This window comes from Suncus etruscus, chromosome 7, assembly GCF_024139225.1.
Source record: "Suncus etruscus isolate mSunEtr1 chromosome 7, mSunEtr1.pri.cur, whole genome shotgun sequence".
NCBI classification, from domain to species: Eukaryota; Metazoa; Chordata; class Mammalia; order Eulipotyphla; family Soricidae; genus Suncus; species Suncus etruscus.
In genome coordinates this window covers 125941-145270 of record NC_064854.1, presented here as the reverse complement: position 1 = coordinate 145270, position 19330 = coordinate 125941, and the positions used below count along the sequence as shown (strand labels likewise).

At 43.8% G+C, this 19330-nt stretch overlaps 1 protein-coding gene across 40 annotated transcripts in view; it reads left to right on the top strand.

Annotated features, from left to right (window-relative positions):
- LOC126013962 (histone-lysine N-methyltransferase PRDM9-like) overlaps positions 1 to 992 on the top strand; it is a 34982-nt gene extending 33990 nt beyond the window's left edge. For 10 of the 40 annotated variants that reach the window (XM_049777214.1, XM_049777209.1, XM_049777213.1 and 7 more), the window contains 3 exons: positions 12 to 263; positions 348 to 431; positions 667 to 992. In XM_049777214.1, coding sequence (XP_049633171.1) covers positions 12 to 263; positions 348 to 431; positions 667 to 886 — 556 coding nt within the window. In that variant the 3' untranslated portion in view covers positions 887 to 992. Of the gene's footprint in view, positions 1 to 11; positions 514 to 666 lie in introns of all 40 variants that reach the window. The other 30 variants (XM_049777227.1, XM_049777226.1, XM_049777220.1 and 27 more) reach the window with 15 other exon arrangements.
- Positions 993 to 19330: the final 18338 nt, after the last annotated feature.

Sequence of the window (19330 nt, the reverse complement as noted above, 5' to 3'; positions counted from 1 at the left end):
TTCAATCAGAGGTCACATCTCATCAGACACCAGAGAACACACACAGAAGAGGGGCCCTATGTTTGCAAGGAGTGTGGGCGTGACTTCAGTCTGAGGTCATATCTCATCAGACATCAGAGAACACACACAGGAGAGAAGCCCTATGCTTGCAAGGAGTGTGGGCGTTGCTTCAGTCGGAGGTCAAATCTCATCAGACACCAGAGAACACACACAGGAGAGGGGCCCTATGTTTGCATGGAGTGTGAGCATTACTTCAGTCTGAGGTCACATCTCATCAGACACCAGAGAACACACACAGGGGAGAGGCCCCATGTTTGCAAGGAGTGTTGGTGTGGCTTCAGTCGGAGGTCAGATCTCATCACACACCAGAGAACACACACAGGAGAGAAGCCCTATATTTGTGGGGAGTGTGGGCGTGGCTTCAGTCGGAGGTCAAATCTCATCGCACACCAGAGAACACACAGAAGAGGGGCCCTATGTTTGCAAGGAGTGTGGGCGTGACTTCAGTCTGAGGTCATATCTCATCAGACATCAGAGAACACACGCGGGAGAGAAGCCCTATGTTTGCAAGGAGTGTGGGCGTGGCTTTAATCTGAAGTCACATCTCATCACACACAGGAGAGAGCCCCTATGTTTGCAAGGAGTGTGGCCTGCCTTCAGTAGGAGGTCACATCTCATCACTCACCAGAGAACAGACACAGGGGAGAAGCCCTATGTTTGTGGGGAGTGTGGGCATGGCTTCAGCATGATGGCAAGTCTCATCAGACACCAAGGATACACGGGAGAGAAGCCTCATGTTTGTAGGAAATGGGCAAGGCTTCAATCAGAGGTCACATCTCAGAAATCAGAGGTAACATGGGAGAAACCCTGTGTGCAGATTGTGTAGTAAAAACACCAGATGACATATGCAAGAAGCCCCATATTTGCAGGGATTATGAGCAAGGCTTTACTCTGAGATCAAATTTTATCACACACTACAGGATACACACAGGAGAAACCATACTTCAGTGCGGCACATGGAAGAAACCCCATGTTTGCAGACAGTGGATGAGGCTTTGGTCAGAGGTCAAGTCTCATTACACATTACAGGACACACACGGGAAAACCCAATGTTTGGATAGAGTGTCAGCGAGACTACTGACAGATTTAATAAATCATCACACATGACAGGACATATTTGAAGGCCAATGTTTGAAAAAAAAGATGATTGATAGAAAAGTGATCATAAAACATCCACAAATAATAAATGCTATCAACAAAATCTACATAGTGTATATTAATATTTCCTCCTTCAAAACAAAGGAACAGAAGGGAAAAATTATATGCAATTTTAAAATCAGTGCCTTAAGGTCAGGATGAGGGTTAGAGGTTTAGGGTTAGGAGTAGAGCTAAAGGAATAGGGATAGGGTCAGGGTTAGGGTAAAGGTTAGGGGTTAGGGTAGGGATAGAGACAGGTTAGGGTTGGGTAAAGGTGAGGGATTAGGGTTAGGGGTTAGGGTTTAATTTGTAGTTATGGTAAGGGTAAGCAAAGAGTTGGAAGTGCAGTCTATGGTGAGACATCCTCAGGTGTGGTCAGAGCTTTAGTGTCTGAGCCCTGCACCTACTCTCTGTAAGACAATATGTTGCCCTCACAAATGGGATCAGTACCGAAGGAACAGCAGCAAGAAGGTGAAGAATATGCCCCACCTGGCACAGGTAAGGATTTAGTCTTGAACATTCTTAGGACGCTAGAGACAGGCTTGTGCAGGTGGGGAGGACAATGCTGGGGACTCACTGTTCCTGGCAGAAGAAATTGAAGAAAATGAAAGAAGCCACTTAAGCTGTGAATAAATATGGATTCAACCAAGGCATGACACCTAGTGCCTTCTGCTCCATGTCAATCACCACAAAGGCATATAGAGTGCCTAACCCTCAACAATGGAAGGTGAAACTGAACTTTTTTAAAATGCCCCCAATTGCAATGGAACAGGGGGCAAAGACCCATGAAGTTCATGGGCATCTGGATTGGGGCAACAATGTCTACCTAATTTAGGATTTCAACCACAGGGATGGAAAGGTCTTCTGAATGGGGCATGTTTATCGGGGGGTGGGGGGGGTGGGGTGGGGGTGCTAATCCCAAGGTGAGCATCTAGATTGGGAACAATGGCTGCCAAATTTAGGAGCTTAAGTCAGGTACAGAAAGTGTCCCCCAAAACCAAACGCTTGAAATGGGGCAGGAATATCTCCTGAACTGACCATTTTATCTGAGGGACAGTAATGTCCCCAATGATGGCATCTGATTCGGGGGAAAGTGTCTCCCCCCCCACCCCAAGCTGCACCTTACATCAGGGGACAGGAATTGTTTCCCAAAGCAAACACTAAATTGGGCAGAAATATCTCCCAAACTGAGCATTACCTGGGGGACATAATGTTCCCCAATGGAGCTTCTGAATTGGGGCACAACAATGTCCCCCAAAAAAGCACCTTACATTGGGGGGGCAGAAAGTTTCCCCCAAACTGGACACTCGATTCAAGGGACAGAAATATCTCCCTTATCTGGGGGGGGACAGTAATGTTCCACAATGGTGGCATCTCAATCGGAGGAACAACAATGTTTCTCAAACTCAGCACTTTAAATTGGGGAACAGAAAGTGTCCGTCAAACTGGACACTCGAACCAGGGGGCAGAAACAACCCCCAACTGAGTATTTTTTATTTAGAAAACAGTGATGTTCCCCAATCTCAGCATTTGAATCGGGGACAATGTCCCCCAAACGAGTACCTTGATTAGGGGTCAGGTATATCATCCAAGCAAGGCATTTACAGGAGGGCAGAAATGTCCCCCATTATGAGACATGTGAACTGAGGAGCAGAAATGTCCCCCAGATGCATCACCTGAACTGGAGATAAGAAATTTTTCCCTAACTGGGCATATTACCTATGGGACAAATGTCCCCCCTAATCAGCACCTAGATTGCAAGAGAATATCCCTCAAAACTCAGCACCTTTTGCCAGGGGTGGGGCAGAAAATGACCCTCAAACTCAGCGCCTTGATGAGGAAACAAGTGTCCCCCAAGGCAGGATGGCTTGTCATGGGCAGAAATGTCTCCTAATGAGGCACCTTGACCAGGAGGACAGAAAGGACAGCCAAATGTGACACTTTGATCCAGGAGGCAGGAATATCCCCCAATAAGGCACCTTTGTAGCATGCTGAAATGTCCCCCAAACTGGGGGATTTGGAACCATTGGACAGAAGTGTCCCCCAAACCAGGCCTCTAAATAGAGACTGGCATGGAACAGGACTCCACATTTTCATTTGCTGCTGCATGTTAAGATGATGGGAAAAGCCAAGGTAGTAACAGCTTTTGGGCGGTGGTGGAGGTAAGGCAGGGCATTTCCCCTCTCCCACTTGCTCCAGTTTTTACTTCAGATTGTGTCCAGAAGGTCTGGGGAAGAGGCACCATCGACAAATGCAGGCTTGCCTACATGAGGTCCGAGTCCTCTCTGGCACCACATGGAGTAACTGAAAAACACCAAAAGAGGAATCTAGCAGACATATTTCCAGGCCATGAGGCTCAATGAAACAATTGTGGGGGGTGCATGAAGGAACTCAGTTATTTAAGGAAACCTTTGTTGAGAGGGTCTTATGTGCAGAATAAGACACTTTGCAGGCAAACATGCCAATCTCTTGGCATCTCCAAAACCTGGCCACAATGAACCATTAACTTGAGAAGTTCCCAAAGCCAAACAAAAGTTAGAGCTGCCCAGTACTCATTATGTGTTACTGGAAGAGACACCATGTCAGCATCACTGGCTAGAGCTGGCCTTGCGACTGAGTTCCAACATTCTTTGGGATGGCTGGAGAGTCCTGACCATTGGAGGCAGAGGAGAGAGGGATGGGAAGATGTTCTCCGATATTCTGTCTTATTTCCTCTTCAAATAAATGGATATAGATCTGCTCCAGGCCATGTGGGTGTGTATCACTGGACAGGGCAGGTCCTGCCAGCGCAAAACTCTGCTTCTGGATTGTGGGGAATTTGTCCCATAGGCCTCTCCATGTCCAAGATATCACCTGCACCCCCAGTTGAAGCCTGACAGCAAGGCCCAGAAGAGTCCACACTATTGGCTAACAGTCTAACCAAATGCCATGTGTCTAAGGAGGGAGAGTTGAGTGGTAGCAGCCCTGAATTTTGTGACAGAGTTAGAAGATATTGTAGGAGTTTTCCTTGGTCAACACCTTGATGGAGACCTCAGGAAAGCTAGGTTCCTGGTACCTTCTTTGTTTCTAGACACAGTAGGACCAGGTCAGGAATTTCAGATTAAACCTTCTATTGAAGCAAAACCTTCACTGGCTAGTCAGATTATTGTTCTAATAAAGGAGACTATTGAAGTAAGGATTGAGAAGTTTAAGGAGCCTCACTTGGTTGTTCAACATCCTCCTGGGGTCATGACCCTCCAAAGTCCATGCTTTGCCAACAGGTAGACTGTGATGGGGGAGAAGTCACCTGGTCATTTCCAGACTCTGTATGTTCCTTCTGAGCTATTTTAAATTTTGTTTCACTTTGGAGACATGGAGTTGCTGTCTAGCTGTCTCTGCTCCAGCTCTAAGGAAAAAGGATGAAGGGAGAAACTCAGCAAGTTTAGAGGGGAGGCAGCTGCAATACATCCATGGACATTAGCAAAGGCAGAAATGGAGCAAGAAGGCCAGTGGAAGAGGCTAAAAGAAAAAGAACTTGTGTGTAGACCAGTTCTGGACATTTTCCCAGCTCAGTTTGGAGCAAAGTAGACAGACCCTGAGAGTGGGAGTCAGACTGTCCCCCAGAGACAACAGTTGGCCTTGCCACTGGCTGGCTATGAAACTCTTGCAAGTAATCAGGTGTTTCTAGGGTGACTGTGGATGAGAGTCATGGAACAAGCTGGGCTTTCAGTGCCCACTGAGCTATCATCTTGGGTTCAGACCATTTACTTCAAAGGATACAAGAGAAAGTGGAGCTGAAAGATCATCTTGACATATTAGAACATAGATGTGTCTTGTGGACTGGGGAAAGGTTAATGGACATAGTGGGTATTGGGAGATTCCCAGGCATTGTGTGCATTCCCAGCCTCTGAGCCCTCTGACAAAGTCACCCCCTCTCAGAATCAAAGGGCAGTACAGAAGGAACAAAACCAAGAAAAGACAAAGCATAGTACTCACCTTAGGAAAGATAAGAAAAAGCTGATGGTGGGTCCTGACCATCCATAGGGCAGGTGTGGTAGCTGGCAGACCAGGACAGGGGGACACAAGGTCTGTGCCTGATGGATTCAGTTGAAGAAAATAGAAACTTGTCTTGTGCTAGTTGATGGGAAAATTTCAACCATGCATCATGACTATTTTCTTATCCAATAATTACAAATGTACATTGAGTCTTTTTTAAAGGAGGGGTTTGGTAGGTAGATGAATTAGACTGTGGGGCAAGAACTTTGGGCCACTTATCCAGGGGTGCTTAGAAATATTATTTGGCAGTTCTTGGGAACTCAGAAATCTGCCTCAGAGACTGCACAGAACCAAAGTCTGCCAGGGAGAGAAAAGATGTGAGTTCAGAGTCTCTGTCATGGTCAAGACATGAAGTGGCAGGAAAGTGTGTGTCTTTGAGGAAAGGCATCTCTCAGACTGGGGCTGGGACCTGAACGTGTTACCCCTCACTCTGTTCACCACAGTGCACTGAACTATAGAGACTTAAGGTGAAGGAGGATGTTCCTTGGAAGTTGGAGTCTATAGGGAAGTAGACACAGGCTTTATGCATGAGTCCCATCTCAGCCAAGAAAACTGGCCACTGGGGCCCTGGAGGCCCAAGTTACTCCACTATCATAACCCTAAGACCAATAACAGGTGATGTCTAGGCCTGAGTCAGTACTTTACCACCCCTCATCTCCTGGTTTTGATCTGGATGCCTTTGTAACCCATCATCACTCCCAGTGACAGCCCACAGATGAAACTGGAAAAGAGGGGACAGGCTCTTCAGCAAAATGACCAGTATCTCAACCTACTATAGCCATACATAGCCACCTCCAGAAACACCTGGTCACATTCCATCAGGTGATCTAGATATGCAACATATATGTAAACAGCTTCAGGACCAGCTGTAGCAGGCACCATCTCAGAACAAGGTAGATTTAGAGAAATAGAAAAAGATCTAAGAGATACATACCCTGGGTAGAAGAGAGAGGGGGATCTATCTACTAGGCACCCATGCTGCCATCAGCTCCATCTCTACCTCTTCACTTCCTTCCCTCACTTTTTTTAACATTATAAAATGCTTTATTATTTCATAATAAAGTAATTATAAATAATATGTGTTTATTTGATTCTTATTCAAGAGAATTACTTTATATATAGTCAATATAGGCACAGAGTTATTTATTTCTTTATTTTAGCAAGCTGCAAAAGGAAGTTTATTCGGCTACCCAACGTTCAAGTCTCTTCCAACCAGTGGAGTTAACGAGGACCCAGAAGCAAAATCTCAGCTAGTTTATATAGGCATTACAAGCACAAACATTTCATTGGTTAATACAAATAGTTCAACCTTCATAGCATACATGATTGGACTATACCTTTCATCATATACATAATTGGCTTATATCATTTTGTTGATATTTTGAGTCAGATGAATCAGAGATAAGTTTAAACATCAATGCTAAGAAATAATGTCCTTCCCTCACTTCTAAGGACTCCTGAATGCAAGCAAGCTGGCAAACGAGTAGGTCAAGCCCAACTCAATGTAGTCAGTCAGCAACAGAGCCTGAAGAGCAGCTGAAAAAGACAGAGCCAGAGAGAGACAGAGGAGCAGAGAAGTGGATGCTTGGAAAAGAATAGAGACCATATGAGGAGGTGTACATGGTGGTAGGGACTGTGAAATAAAACTGGCTGACTCCTAGAACTTCATCTGACTGTTTTGTGAGTTTCTGTGTTATTACCCTGCAGCTTTCAGACCCTTGAGCTTAAGGGGCAGTAGGAGACAGGCCTAGCCAAGAAAGGCCTCACCATCTCCACACCAACACTAGGACTCTTTAGTCTATATATTAAAACAATACCCAGCCATTTCTATGCAGAAAAGGTGCGCAGAGAAGGTGCAGCTGGACCAGCAAGTGGTGCTGCAGAAGCAGCTCTGACTGGCTGCAGAAATAGAGAAAATAGTAAAGAGCCGAGAGACCCAAGAAAGCGAAAGACCACGGGCTCCTTCCCTATGGCCTAACCATTGCTCACATTTAGGTCTCGAACTACAGAGGAGGAGAGTCAGATGCTCCAATTCCAGGTAAACATAATGCTGATTCCAGAGAGTTCAGGGTCCCCAGGATCAAGAGCTGAAGTACTAATAGGTTCTGCTGAAGAACAATACTGCTCCACCTCTCTGAGCTGTCTGATCCCTGGGGCTCCCCAACAGCAAAGGAGATTGTAGTGTAGGAAGCAGTGGGAATAGTGAGAATGGTGGGAAAGATAGAGCATCAAGAAACTGAATTGGCCATGAGCCCTGACAAAGAGGCTCTAGTGAGCCACACACCTCTCTATGGCCACTGGGACACACCATCTTGTATCTTGTTTTTCTCCTGCAATTTTCTCAACTTCCAACTTGCTTGACTCCAATTAATGGGATGCAGAGATAGTGGGAGTGTAGGCGACTGTCGCAGTGGTCCTCAAACTATGGCCCACGGGCCACATATTGTATTTGTATCTGTTTTGTTTCTTCATTGCAAAATAAGATATATGCAGTGTGCATTAGAATTTGTTCATAAGTTTTGTTTTTACTATAGTCAGACCCTCCAATGGTCTGAGGGACAGTGAACTGGCCCCCTGTTTAAAAAGTTTGAGGATCCCTGGTCTAGAGTAACCATCGATCAACAAGGCATGCCATGAGAAATGACCAAAGCAAAGACTAAAAAAGACCAAACACATGACAGAGGCAGAAGTCGGAATTGGCCTCCTTTGCCTCATGCCAATTTTGAGAGGGCTTTTTTGCCCCTAAAGACACTGCTGAAGAAGTTGCAGATCCAGAAAGAACACTACCTTGAGCACATGAACATGCTCTGAGTCAACAAGATATTTGACCACCGGTTCCAAGTGGCCTGAGAGCAGGTTAACTTTGACCTGTGTGTGCATAATTTGGGGGGTTGCTGGTGGATTCATTCAGCAAAGAATGCTCAAGAGTGATGACCTCTGGCGCTCAGGAGCACAGAGGCCAGGCCAGAAATTAAAGAGGTAAATTTTGCTCAGGAGGGGTGGAGCTATTTGCCACCCTCAGCCTCCTTAAAACTCAAGAACCCTGTGAAGGGCGTGTCTTTCCCAACGACACCTCAAAGGCTCATCCTTTTCTAGCTCTTACCCACAGAAGGAGGCAAAACCTGAGGGAAGGCAGAGGTGAGCCTAGAGGATGTGAACTTGAATCTGTATCCAATCTCTAAGCAATCTCTGGGGCAGGAAAATAAAGCCACTGGGAATGGGGTGGAATTCTTATTGGGAATATCACCTGGCAATGAACTATCAGCCAGACTGGGCTAAGTTCCATTTTTATGTTTTACCTCCTTGTTTTATCATACTCATGGAACATGCCCTCTCAAAATCACTGCAATCTTCCCTAGCCTTGTTCTTTCTCCCCCCTGCTGCCCATGTTTTTCTCACATTCCTCTTGACCCTTGTCTATCTTCCCCTTTTCCACCTCATCCCTTCTCTCCTCCTCTTGAAATATACTGAAGTATGAACAACAGAAACAAGTGAATAGCACCCCCTCAGGATTAGTTTGAGGATCTAAACAACAATACTGAGCCTCATTCCCTGCTGTGCCCATGAGTCATACAGTGGGTCCTCCACACCCTTCCATCATGGAGGAAGAATTGATCAGGGGGGACAGTTGTACCTCGAACTAGGCAGGATCGTCAATGAATACTACACATCAGACCTCTCACCACTGCTCCTCCAACTATGGCTCAGGGAGAAGACTGAGTGGAAAATGCCGCCTATTCCTGTGCTCAGCCATATTTCCCCCTTTCTGGCAGCATTGCTCTATGTGGACGTGCAGAAAGAAGGCAGTTTATGGCCGAAGAGATAGCATGGAGGTAGGGTGTTTGCCTTGCATGCAGAAGGATGGTGGTTCAAATCCTGACTTCTCATATGGTCCCCTGAGTCTTCCAGGAGTGATTTCTGAGCGTAGAGCCAGGAGTAACCCCTGAGTGCTGACGGGTTTGATCCAAAAACAAACAAACAAAAAAGGCAGTTTCTGGAGGGAAAAGGGTACCAGTATTTTTGCCAAACACAGCAAAACATAGGAGCTTTCCAGAAATCTGGTCACCTACCTTCATCTAGTTCCTAAGATGGAAGCTGCTAGAGCAGTCAGTGCTGTTGAAGTAGAGTTCTGGACCTGCTGCAGCAGGAGCAAACTCAGAACAAGGTAGATGTGGAGAAGTCCAAGACTGAGGGACAGCCAGCTCAGAGACAGTGGCTGTGGGCTCTGGGCAGGCAGATGTCATTCCCTATCTCCTTTTCTGCCTCCTTTCTCTCTTTTCTAGAAACTTCTATAAGACTTCAAGATGGAAAATGAGCACCCCTAGGCTCAATTGATACATTCAGCTAAAACCAGAGAAAAGTGAACAGGGGTTGGATAATCTACCTTTGTAGGCTGGGCTACTGAGCTTCATGGTTCTGTGCAGGCTGCTTCACCACCCTCGCTAAACTGAGACCCTGAGGGTCCCCCACAACTAATGACATGAAAAGACAGGAGGAGGTGATTTAGCAGCCAAGGTGACAACTCAGAGGGCTAGAACTATACTCTAGCGCTTTCCTTGCATATTGCCAAACTGGGTTGGATACATCCCTTGGATCCCCAGTATTTCTTATGAAGCCCCAAGCGCTACCAGGAATAATTTCTGAATGCAGATCCAGAGTAACCCCCAAGCATTGCTGGATGTGGCCCCCAAACAAGAAATGAACAAAATAAAAGGGTAGTGACTCCAGAAAACACAGAGACAGCTGAAACAATTAGATAGTGGAGAGAATACCCAGAAACTTGAGTCTCCCAGAAACACAGAGGCCAAGAGGACTCATTCAGAGACACCCCCCTCATCTGTGCCCCTAGGATTTCCTCTCCTCAACTCATCTTTGTTTCTTCATGATGACTCTTAACTCCCATCTTTCCCCATAGACCAGACTTCACCCCCACTTTCTTAAATGCACGTGTACCCTTTGAGGACTCAGAGGGAGTGTCCTTTCATGGCACTGCCACAAGTTCACCCCATTCTACCTCTACTGCAGCCTGCATTCTGCACCTTGACCTTAGTCAGTCTAGAGAGAGCAGACAGGCTAGCACTCAAAGGAGAAAGCAGAGAACTTGTGTCTGGGCAGAGCAGGACAGACTCTTAGCTCTGGCTGGAACAGGGTGCTGCAATTTCAGGGACCAAGAGGCAGACTATTCCCCAGAAGACATGGTTCTGAATGGTTCAGTCAGTCCCAATCTTAGTTCTATGTTTGATTTGTATTGTTTTTTCAATAGATGGGATGAAGATTATCATCGCCAAATAACATTCATCTATCCCCAGAAACTTTGTTATTTCAGGATCTTCTGAGTAGAGTAGAGACTATGTAGAGTCACTGAGTCATCCAGGGTCTACATGAGAAAAGGCCAAAGGAAAGACAGTAAGTCCTGAGGCTTGGCAGATGCAGAGGAGGGGCTGGCAGAAGCACTCCCAAGCCCAAGTAAAGAGAGAACTCAAGAGACAGCTGAAGCAGCTGCACATGCAGAGACCAGTGCCTTCCATACATGACTCTACTGTTCCCATGCCCCACGTGTTTTTCTATTGTTTGTGCAGTAGGCCTGAGAGCAGATCAGCTGAGAACTTGGTCCCCACTATAATGCTTGTTCCATGCCACAAGAGAGGGAAGAGGGCTCAGGGCAGAGGGACTCCTCTGATACCTTCCTTGGAGTGTCTCCTTCTGGGTTGCTTGCTTTTGTGAGATGCAGGAAAGACTGGAAGCATGTGTGGCTTTGCTTTTCTACAGCTCTGGAGTATAAACCAAAAACCCCATGTTCTGGCAACGGGATGCAGTCCTGAGACAGTAGCTGTGACACTGCTAATGCCCATAGCTGACAGTTGCCTTATGGAGTACGTCCTGCCTGTAGGATCTCGGCAAGGAAAGGTAACCAAAGAGTGTGTTTGGAGTGGTCTGGTCTGTCAAAGAGTGGGTGCCCCTACCAGAGTTTCAGTCCTGGTTACTCTTTGCCAGGGCTCTGCATGATCTGTATGTGAGGCGAGTAATTCACGGGGTCTTGTGTTTGAAAGAAGTCTGGCCTCAGAAACACAGGAAATTATGGAGGGAGTTTCTGTGGCTACCAGCTTGATGGGGCAATTCAGGAAAACCAGGCTATACTGGGATGCAGGAGAAAGGCTTCCTTTTCCATCCAGTTCCATCTAAGTCCATCCAAAGGGCTTTGATGCTACAACTGGTGCCCTTAACGTGGATTTGAACCCCGGATCAAGACATCCTGTGTGTGATTTTGGCTCTTCAGCTGCAGTAAGCCCAAATCTTTGGGCCACGTGGAGTCATGTTCAAATACGGCCACAACCCCTTCTGGGGGCAAAAGGGCCAGTAAAACATGTAAGGTGAAAAATTGTATCACCCCCATCCGTGGCCCAGGACTGAAACTTTGTTGCTGAAAATCCTTTTTCCGAAGATTTCTGCCTCTTCAAAGACTGATGAAAAGCCTAGATTGGAAACGGACAAGAAAAAAGACTATTAAAAGTGGACTGATTCACTAAATGCGACTTTCAGCCTGAATTTGGATTTCGACTTTGTAAATTTCGGACTTTCAGCTTGGACCACTTTAAAATTTAAACTCTAATCATCCAGACGCGCCCTGCAGAGAAGCTGGCAAAAAGCTGTGGCAACTGCGGCAGTGGGACCTGCTTCCAAAGTACCACCTGGAGGGAACAAGAGGCAGCTGTGATTAACCGAGAATGCTAAGAACACTGCAGCATAGAAGCAGAGTAGAAGCTCCTTATCAGACCGAAAGCTGCGAGTCCTCCCAGCTCCTACTGGGACCCGCTCTCCACATCGGGATGGTGAAATGGTGTGAACAGACCAATCCCTGGACCCAGCTGCAGGGGCTGGAACTCCATGGCAGTGAAGCCACGTGGGAGAACATCAGTGTCTGGACAATTGGTTTTAGGTGAAGAGATAACACAAATGCTGTTGGTAATTAATGTTGGTGATGTAATAAAATTAGGTAGTGGTATAAAAAAATTTTTATAAAAGGGGAGAAATAACAGCATAGCCCAACTAAAAAATCTAATTAAAAAACCGCCTGCATCTAACTTTAATCTAAGTCATTTTCTTGCTAATTTAAATGTGCTTTATTGTTTTCCATAGTTATTGTTTCCAATGGTATAATAACATTTTACTGTGTATTTTTAATGTATTAGTCTGTTTCTAAAATGTATATTCTGTATTTATGCTGTTGTGCTTGTATGTAGGAAAGGTTTATAGGCACAAAAAAGTTCCCAAAATTAGGTTAAAAGTATAGGAACAAGAAAGTTCCAGGATAGTGCTTGCTAAAAAGCATTAAGAAAATTTTAAGTTATAGGTATATGCTGTATTTTGCATGAATTATGTTTTTAAAATAGGCTGGTATATTAATTGTATACTTTAAAATTTGTTGCCATAAAAAATTTTGTTTCCATAAAAATATTACCCACCTTTGGCTAAAGGCGGAGTCAGGATTACAAGAGCTTCATTTATATTTCAGGGAAGGGGGAAATATAACCCCACCCCGGATTTACGTGTAACTTTACCTACAAGACTCTCCCATTCCTGGGAGGGGTCTTGGGGAGGTAATAAAAGGTGTGGCCTCAGGGGCAGAGAGGATAGAGATTTGCATTTACCTGGATGAAGAAGAAGCAGGAGCAAAGATGGCTTAGGGACAAGTTAGAATGCAGGGCTGAATAAAGATCCAGTGTAAATGGTTATGATAGACCACACATGTTGGCCAGGGCATAAATAAAACTGATATTTCCTGAAGCCTGCTGTGAGTGGATTGTTTCCTCGCCGCCACCCTAAACTTGCAGACCCACCGGCGGATGGAGGCAAAGCCACGTAGACTGGGATGGAGGAGAAAGGACTCCATTTCCAACCAGCTCCATCCAAGCCCATCCAAAGGGATTGAATGCTACACCAGGCTTCTGGATAACGTCTCTGTCACTAGCCACATTCAGATCACATCAGGCCTTTCAGACTTACCATTAAGTTGTGGGTTCTCTGTTGAAGTGAACCCTCTCAGAGGGAAATCTTCTCTGGCTTTAAAAATGAAGAAAGTCTAAGTCTGGGGAGAGAAATATTTGGATCCCATTGGGTTCTCAAACTTCTTCCTGCATCTAGACCACTCTGATGCCTGTTCTTTGCTACTTGAGGTGGAATCTGTTGTTTTCAGAAGGCAGCAGACCATGCTTTTCCAAGCAATGTCTCCTCAAGTTATTTTTTTAACTTGATTCATTTTGGTTGCAGGGTGTTTGTGGGTGGAGAAATAGAACACACTTTTTGTTTTTGTTTTATTTTGGAAAGGGTTTAGGGCCACCAATTGATAACTTCTCACAAGTGACTGGCCAGTGTCAGATACAGAACAGAAGCAAATTGGTCCAATAGGATGAGTCTGGTTATACCAGTGTCTCTGGACCATTCAGGTCCTAGACGTCATGACCAAGGCTTCAAGTAGCAGGAAAGGGTGTTTTTTTCTTAGGGAAGGGGCATTTCTTAGCCCACCTTGGTCCTTTGACCTCTCACTCTCTGTTCACCAAATAGCACTGACATTTGAATCCTTAACATGAGGAGAAATTTTTCTTTTTTTAGTATATGTAAATATATATTAATATGTAATTGGTCTATAAAAGTTCTCATGTTGTTCATTGGCATTTTTATGATATCTTTCTTTAAACACCTTGATTATAAATGTGATTGTAGGTGGGTTTCTGTCATGTAAATAACACCGCCTTTCACCAGTGCAACATTCCCACCACAATGCCCCGAATCTCACTCCTCCCCAATACATTCCCAACTGTACTTTAGACAAGATTTCTACTTCCCTTTTTCATTCACTTTGTTATGAAAGTTCTCAATGTAGTTATTTCTCTAACGCAGTCATCACCCTTTGTGGTGAGCTTCATGTGAGCTTGACCTTCCAGCCCTTCTCCCTTTTGTCTCTGAGAATTATTGCAAAAATGTCTTTTATTTTTCTTAAAAGACATAGATGAGTGAGACTATTCTGCATCTATCTCTCTCCCTCTGGCTTATTTCACTCAGCATAATAGATTCCATGTACATTCATGGATAGGAAAACTTCATAACTTCATCTCTTCTGATGGCTGCATAATATTCCAATGTGTATATATGCCAGTTTCTTTAGCCATTCATCTTGGTATCTTGGTTGTTTCCAGAGTCTGGCTATGGTAAATAGTGCAGCAATGAATATCAGTGTGAGGAAGGGATTTTTGTATTGTATTTTTGTGTTCCTAGGGTATATACCTAGGAGTGGAATAGCTGGGTCGGATGGGGGCTCAATTTTCAGTTTTTGGAGGAATCTCCATATCACTTTCCATAGAGGTTGGACTAGATGGCATTCCCACCAGCAGTGAATAAGAGTTCCTTTTTCTCCACATCCCCACCAGAACTGCTTGTTCTCATTCTTTGTGATGTGAGCCAATATGTGTGGTGTGAGATTGCACCTCATAGTTGTTCTGATTTGCATCCCCCTGATGATTAGTGATGTGGAGCATTTTTTCATGTGCCTTTTGGTCATTTGTATTTCTCTTTTGGCAAAGTGTCTGTCCATTTCTTCTCCAGATTTTTTGATGGGATTAAATGGATTTTTCTTGTAAAGTTCTATCAGTGTCTTGTATATTTTGGATATTAGCCCCTTATCTGATGGGTATTGGGTGAATAGTTTCTCCCACTCAGTGTATCCTGGGCACTATTTCCTTTGAGGTGTAGACTTCTCAGCTTAATATACTCCCATCTGTTTATTTCTGCTTCCACTTGTTTGGAGCAGTTTCCTCCTTGAAGATGCCATTGATATCAATGTCATGGAGTGTTTTGCCTACATGTTGTTCTATATACCTTATGGTTTCAGGTCTGATATTAAGGTCTTTAATCCATTTGGATTTTACCTTCGTACATGATGTTAGCTGGAGGTCTGAGTTTGCTTTTTTCTGCAAGTGGCTAACCGGTTGTGCCAACACCACTTGTTGAAGAGGCTTTCCTTGCTCCATTTAGGATTTCTTATTCCTTTATCAAAAATTAGGTGATTGTATGTCTGGGGAATATTCTCTGAGTACTCAAGCCTATTCCACCAATCTTAGGGTTGTCTTTATTTCAATATCATGCTGCTTAGATAACTTTTGCTTTGTAATACAATTTAAAGTTGGGAAAATAATGCCTCCCATATTCCTTTTCCCAATGAGTGCTTTAACTTTTCGAGGGTGTCTATTGTTCCAAATGAATTTCAGAAGTGTTTGATCCACTTCTTTGAAGAATGTTATGGGTATCATTAGAGGGTTTGCACTAAATCTGTATAGTGCTCTGGGAGATATTTACATTTTAATGATGTTAACCCTGCCAATCCATGACCAGGTTATATGTTTCCATTTCTGCGTGTCCTCTCTCATTTCTTGAAACAGGTTTTTATAGTTTTTTTTTTATAGGTCTTTCATGTGTTTTGGTCATGTTAGGGTTAGGGGTCAGGGCCAGGGTCAGGGGTCAGAGTCAGGAGTCAGGGCGAGGGTGAAGGTGAGAGTGAAGGGTTAGGGTTAGGGTTAGGGTTAGGGTTAGGGTTTAGGGTTAGGGTTAGGGTTAGGGTTAGGGTTTAGGGTTAGGGTTAGGGTTAGGGTTTAGGGTTAGGGTTAGGGTTAGGGTTAGGGGTAGGGTTAGGGTTAGGGTTAGGGTTAGGGTTTGGGTTAGGGTTAGGGTTAGGGTTAGGGTTAGGGTTAGGGTTTGGGTTAGGTTTAGTGTTAGGGTTAGGGTTAGGGTTTGGGTTAGGGTTAGGGTTAGGGTTAGGGTTAGGGTTAGGGTTAGGGTAAGGGTTAGGGTTAGGGTTAGGGTTAGGTGTTGTGTTAAATAAATAACGATGGGGCTGGATGGTGAAGGATGCCATCCAGCCCACGTGGCTCTGCCACCTCCATGCAGTCGGCGAGTCCCAGGCCCAGGTGAAATCACTCACTCACAGTCAGGCGTCAGGAAGAATCATCTTTATTCAAGCCCTAGCCACCACGTGTGTGTGGCCTATTCATAACCTTTCAAGCGCAGCAATATTTTGCTAGCCCTGCATCTTATCTCCTGTTAGCCATCTTTCCTTTGGGGGGCTCCATGCGGCCCCAAGATCCAATAGCCAGGGAGCCGAGCCGGGCCAAGAGAGGAACGGCCAAAGGGCAAAGAGCCAAAAGGGCCGAATTCCCTTGGTCCCAGCCTTATCTACCTTTTTCCAAACCCCTCCCAGGAATGGGAGGGGCTTGCAGGTAAAGTTACACCTACTATCCGGTTCCCAAGACCCCTCCCAGAAATTGGAGGGTCTAGGGTCTCAAATGCGTACACCCACATTTCCTCCTTTTTTAAATATTTTTATGCACCAACGTAATAGAGTGAAAATTAATATACCAGCACTTTTCAAAAACATATTTTTGCAAAATATACTTTACACCTGTAACCTAAAACTCTAGTAATGCTTTTTTACCAAGCACTATTTTGGAACTTTCATGTTTCTAAACTTTTAAACTATATTGGGGGAACTATTTGTTCCTATAACTTTTCTATACACAAGTACTTCAGCATACATGCATAACATACATTTTAAAAACAGGCTAAGTACATTAAAATACACAGTAAAACATTTTGCAATTGAAAATATTAACTTTGAAAGACAACAAAACACATTTAAATCATAAAGAAAATGACTAAGACAAAGATGCAGGTGGTTAGAAATTAGATGTTAAAATGGGCTAATCTGTATTACCTCCCTTATATTTTTATTTTTTAACCACTAACTAATTAAAACATATTCCAGCAAGATATCTTCGCCGTTATCTTGGCTGGGTATTTGTGAATCCAAGAACAGTCCCCAGAATGAGAAATTACTTCCCATCCCCTTGTCCCCTTTCGGGGGAAGACCTTGGTAATATTTATCCGCAGCAAATAATAATCCACACAGACAAGAACGATAGGGTTTAAAAGATCGGGCAAGGAGAGCCAGAGAATCCTCCTGCAGCCAGCAGCTTTTTCACAGAAGGCCCTCACTCCTGTCCCTCAAGCTATTTATTGCCAACTCCACAGCGCCCCACCTGGAAGGGTTAGGTGGGGCAAAAGTCACAGAACAATCCTAAGGAAACTCTTTTAAATACAATTCCAAGAATCATCTTATGGAAACTTTTTCATATGCTACAATTCCCCCTTTTTTGTAAAGAAACAATAAACAATAATAATGTACAGAAATAAATTATATATATATATTTTTAATTGTAAAAAGAATAACTAAGCAATTGTAAAAGAGTGGCTTTTTGCATAAGTGCATCACGGGAAAAAGTATAGAAAAAAATTTTTTAGCCTAACACAGGGTGTTCAAAACCAGAAACAGATGTAAAGGAATCAACTACAAGCTCCAGAGTAGAATAAAATCTACAGCATCCAAGATGATCAATTCCGAGTAAGTATTCCCTTGAAAAGCAGAAGTCGAGTAAGAAATTCCAATATTCAGGACCTAATAGGCCATGGGGAGCTCCCGGGGCAATCACAAAGCCCGAAAGTAATTCGGAGACAGAGATCCTTAGATGAGATGCTCACAAGGCTGCGTAGCAGGTTAGAAGACACACATTTTCCATTCCAGTCCAGTTTGAGCAGAAGAAAGCCCATCTTTGGAGGCAGTGAATTAGGCCCCTATTTCGAAGGAAGAGGCACACACACACACCCGCACAATGGGCGCCAAAGTAAATAAGATCCATATGTACTTGAATTCAATCCAAGATGAGTTCTAGTCCAGTCAGCAGTTCATAAGAGGTCCGAAAATGAAGAACCATGTACGGCCGATTATTAGGTGGGAGCTTAAGGTCAAAACCAAAACAAAATGCTTAAGGCAGAGAACTTCCCCGTGTAAATGAAAAAATTGAGGGTCTATCCAAAATGGATAAAACCTCCTTTTGCACCTGCTATTTTTTCCAATGATGCACCCATGCAAAAGGCCAAAATACCAGCCAGGATTACACTCTAGCAACTTATTTATGACAGTATCTAACCCCTAATCCAAAGCAACAAAAGTAAAACCTTAATGAAATACCATATCAATTTTGAGAATTCACAACTAAGATGTAAAATCATTAATTACAGTAATCAACAAAAGTGTAGACTCAAATATAACTTTACAGGATTACAATTATAAAACTACAAGAGCTGAAATTTCTCCCAAGTTCAAAAACTACTATGAAAAGATAGGGAGTCCAGAACTCCCAAAAGTCCCACCAAAGAAACTTGATGAGTCAGGGAAAGCAGTTGTAATAAGAAGCAGGATACAGCACTGCAACAGTTTACGATGTCTTTCTCAGTCAGAGATCAGGAGGCTTGTCATAGTGGGTGATGATTTGCACACGATGATTTGCAAATGTGGAGGGATTCCTGAAAATAGACTGTTAGGGACTCGGAAAAGAGGGAAGGATAAGTAAGAATAAATTGGGGAAGATAAAGTCAGGAAAAAAGAACTATATACAAAACATGTAAGACATACAAACACACAAGACATACATAAACATATTTCACACAAACATGGCCATCACTCACTCATACTTACCAAAAAATGTTAGCTGGGAGGATCCCAAATAGAGCGAAAACAAAAAAAAACAAAAACAAAAACAAAAAAATTCAGCTGAATCAACAAAAAGCGCTTTAAAATACAATAGCCGGCAAACAGTTTAGATGAAAATCTTCAAGTTCACAGCAACAACAAAAGATGTATTTTTAAGGCATAGTCGAGTAAATCTGCAAGAGAATTTCATGCACAATACGACCAAGGAAACCAATAATACAAGTAGAGACAAGTAATTCTATCGTAACCATAGATGATGAGCACTGTAAAGAGAGTCCACCTAAAAGGTACTGTTATGTCAAAATTATGAATTCACCTCCATCTAGAAGCCTAAATTGAGGCAAATAAAACAATGACGTTAGAGTGAAAGAGTGAAAGTTGTTAGATGAGTATATCTCAATATATTGCTATATAATACCTTAGTACGATGAGGAAGCTTTCTCTCGAGTGACCCTGGATCAATAGTGGTGTTAAGACATAAATACATCATACAAGCAACTA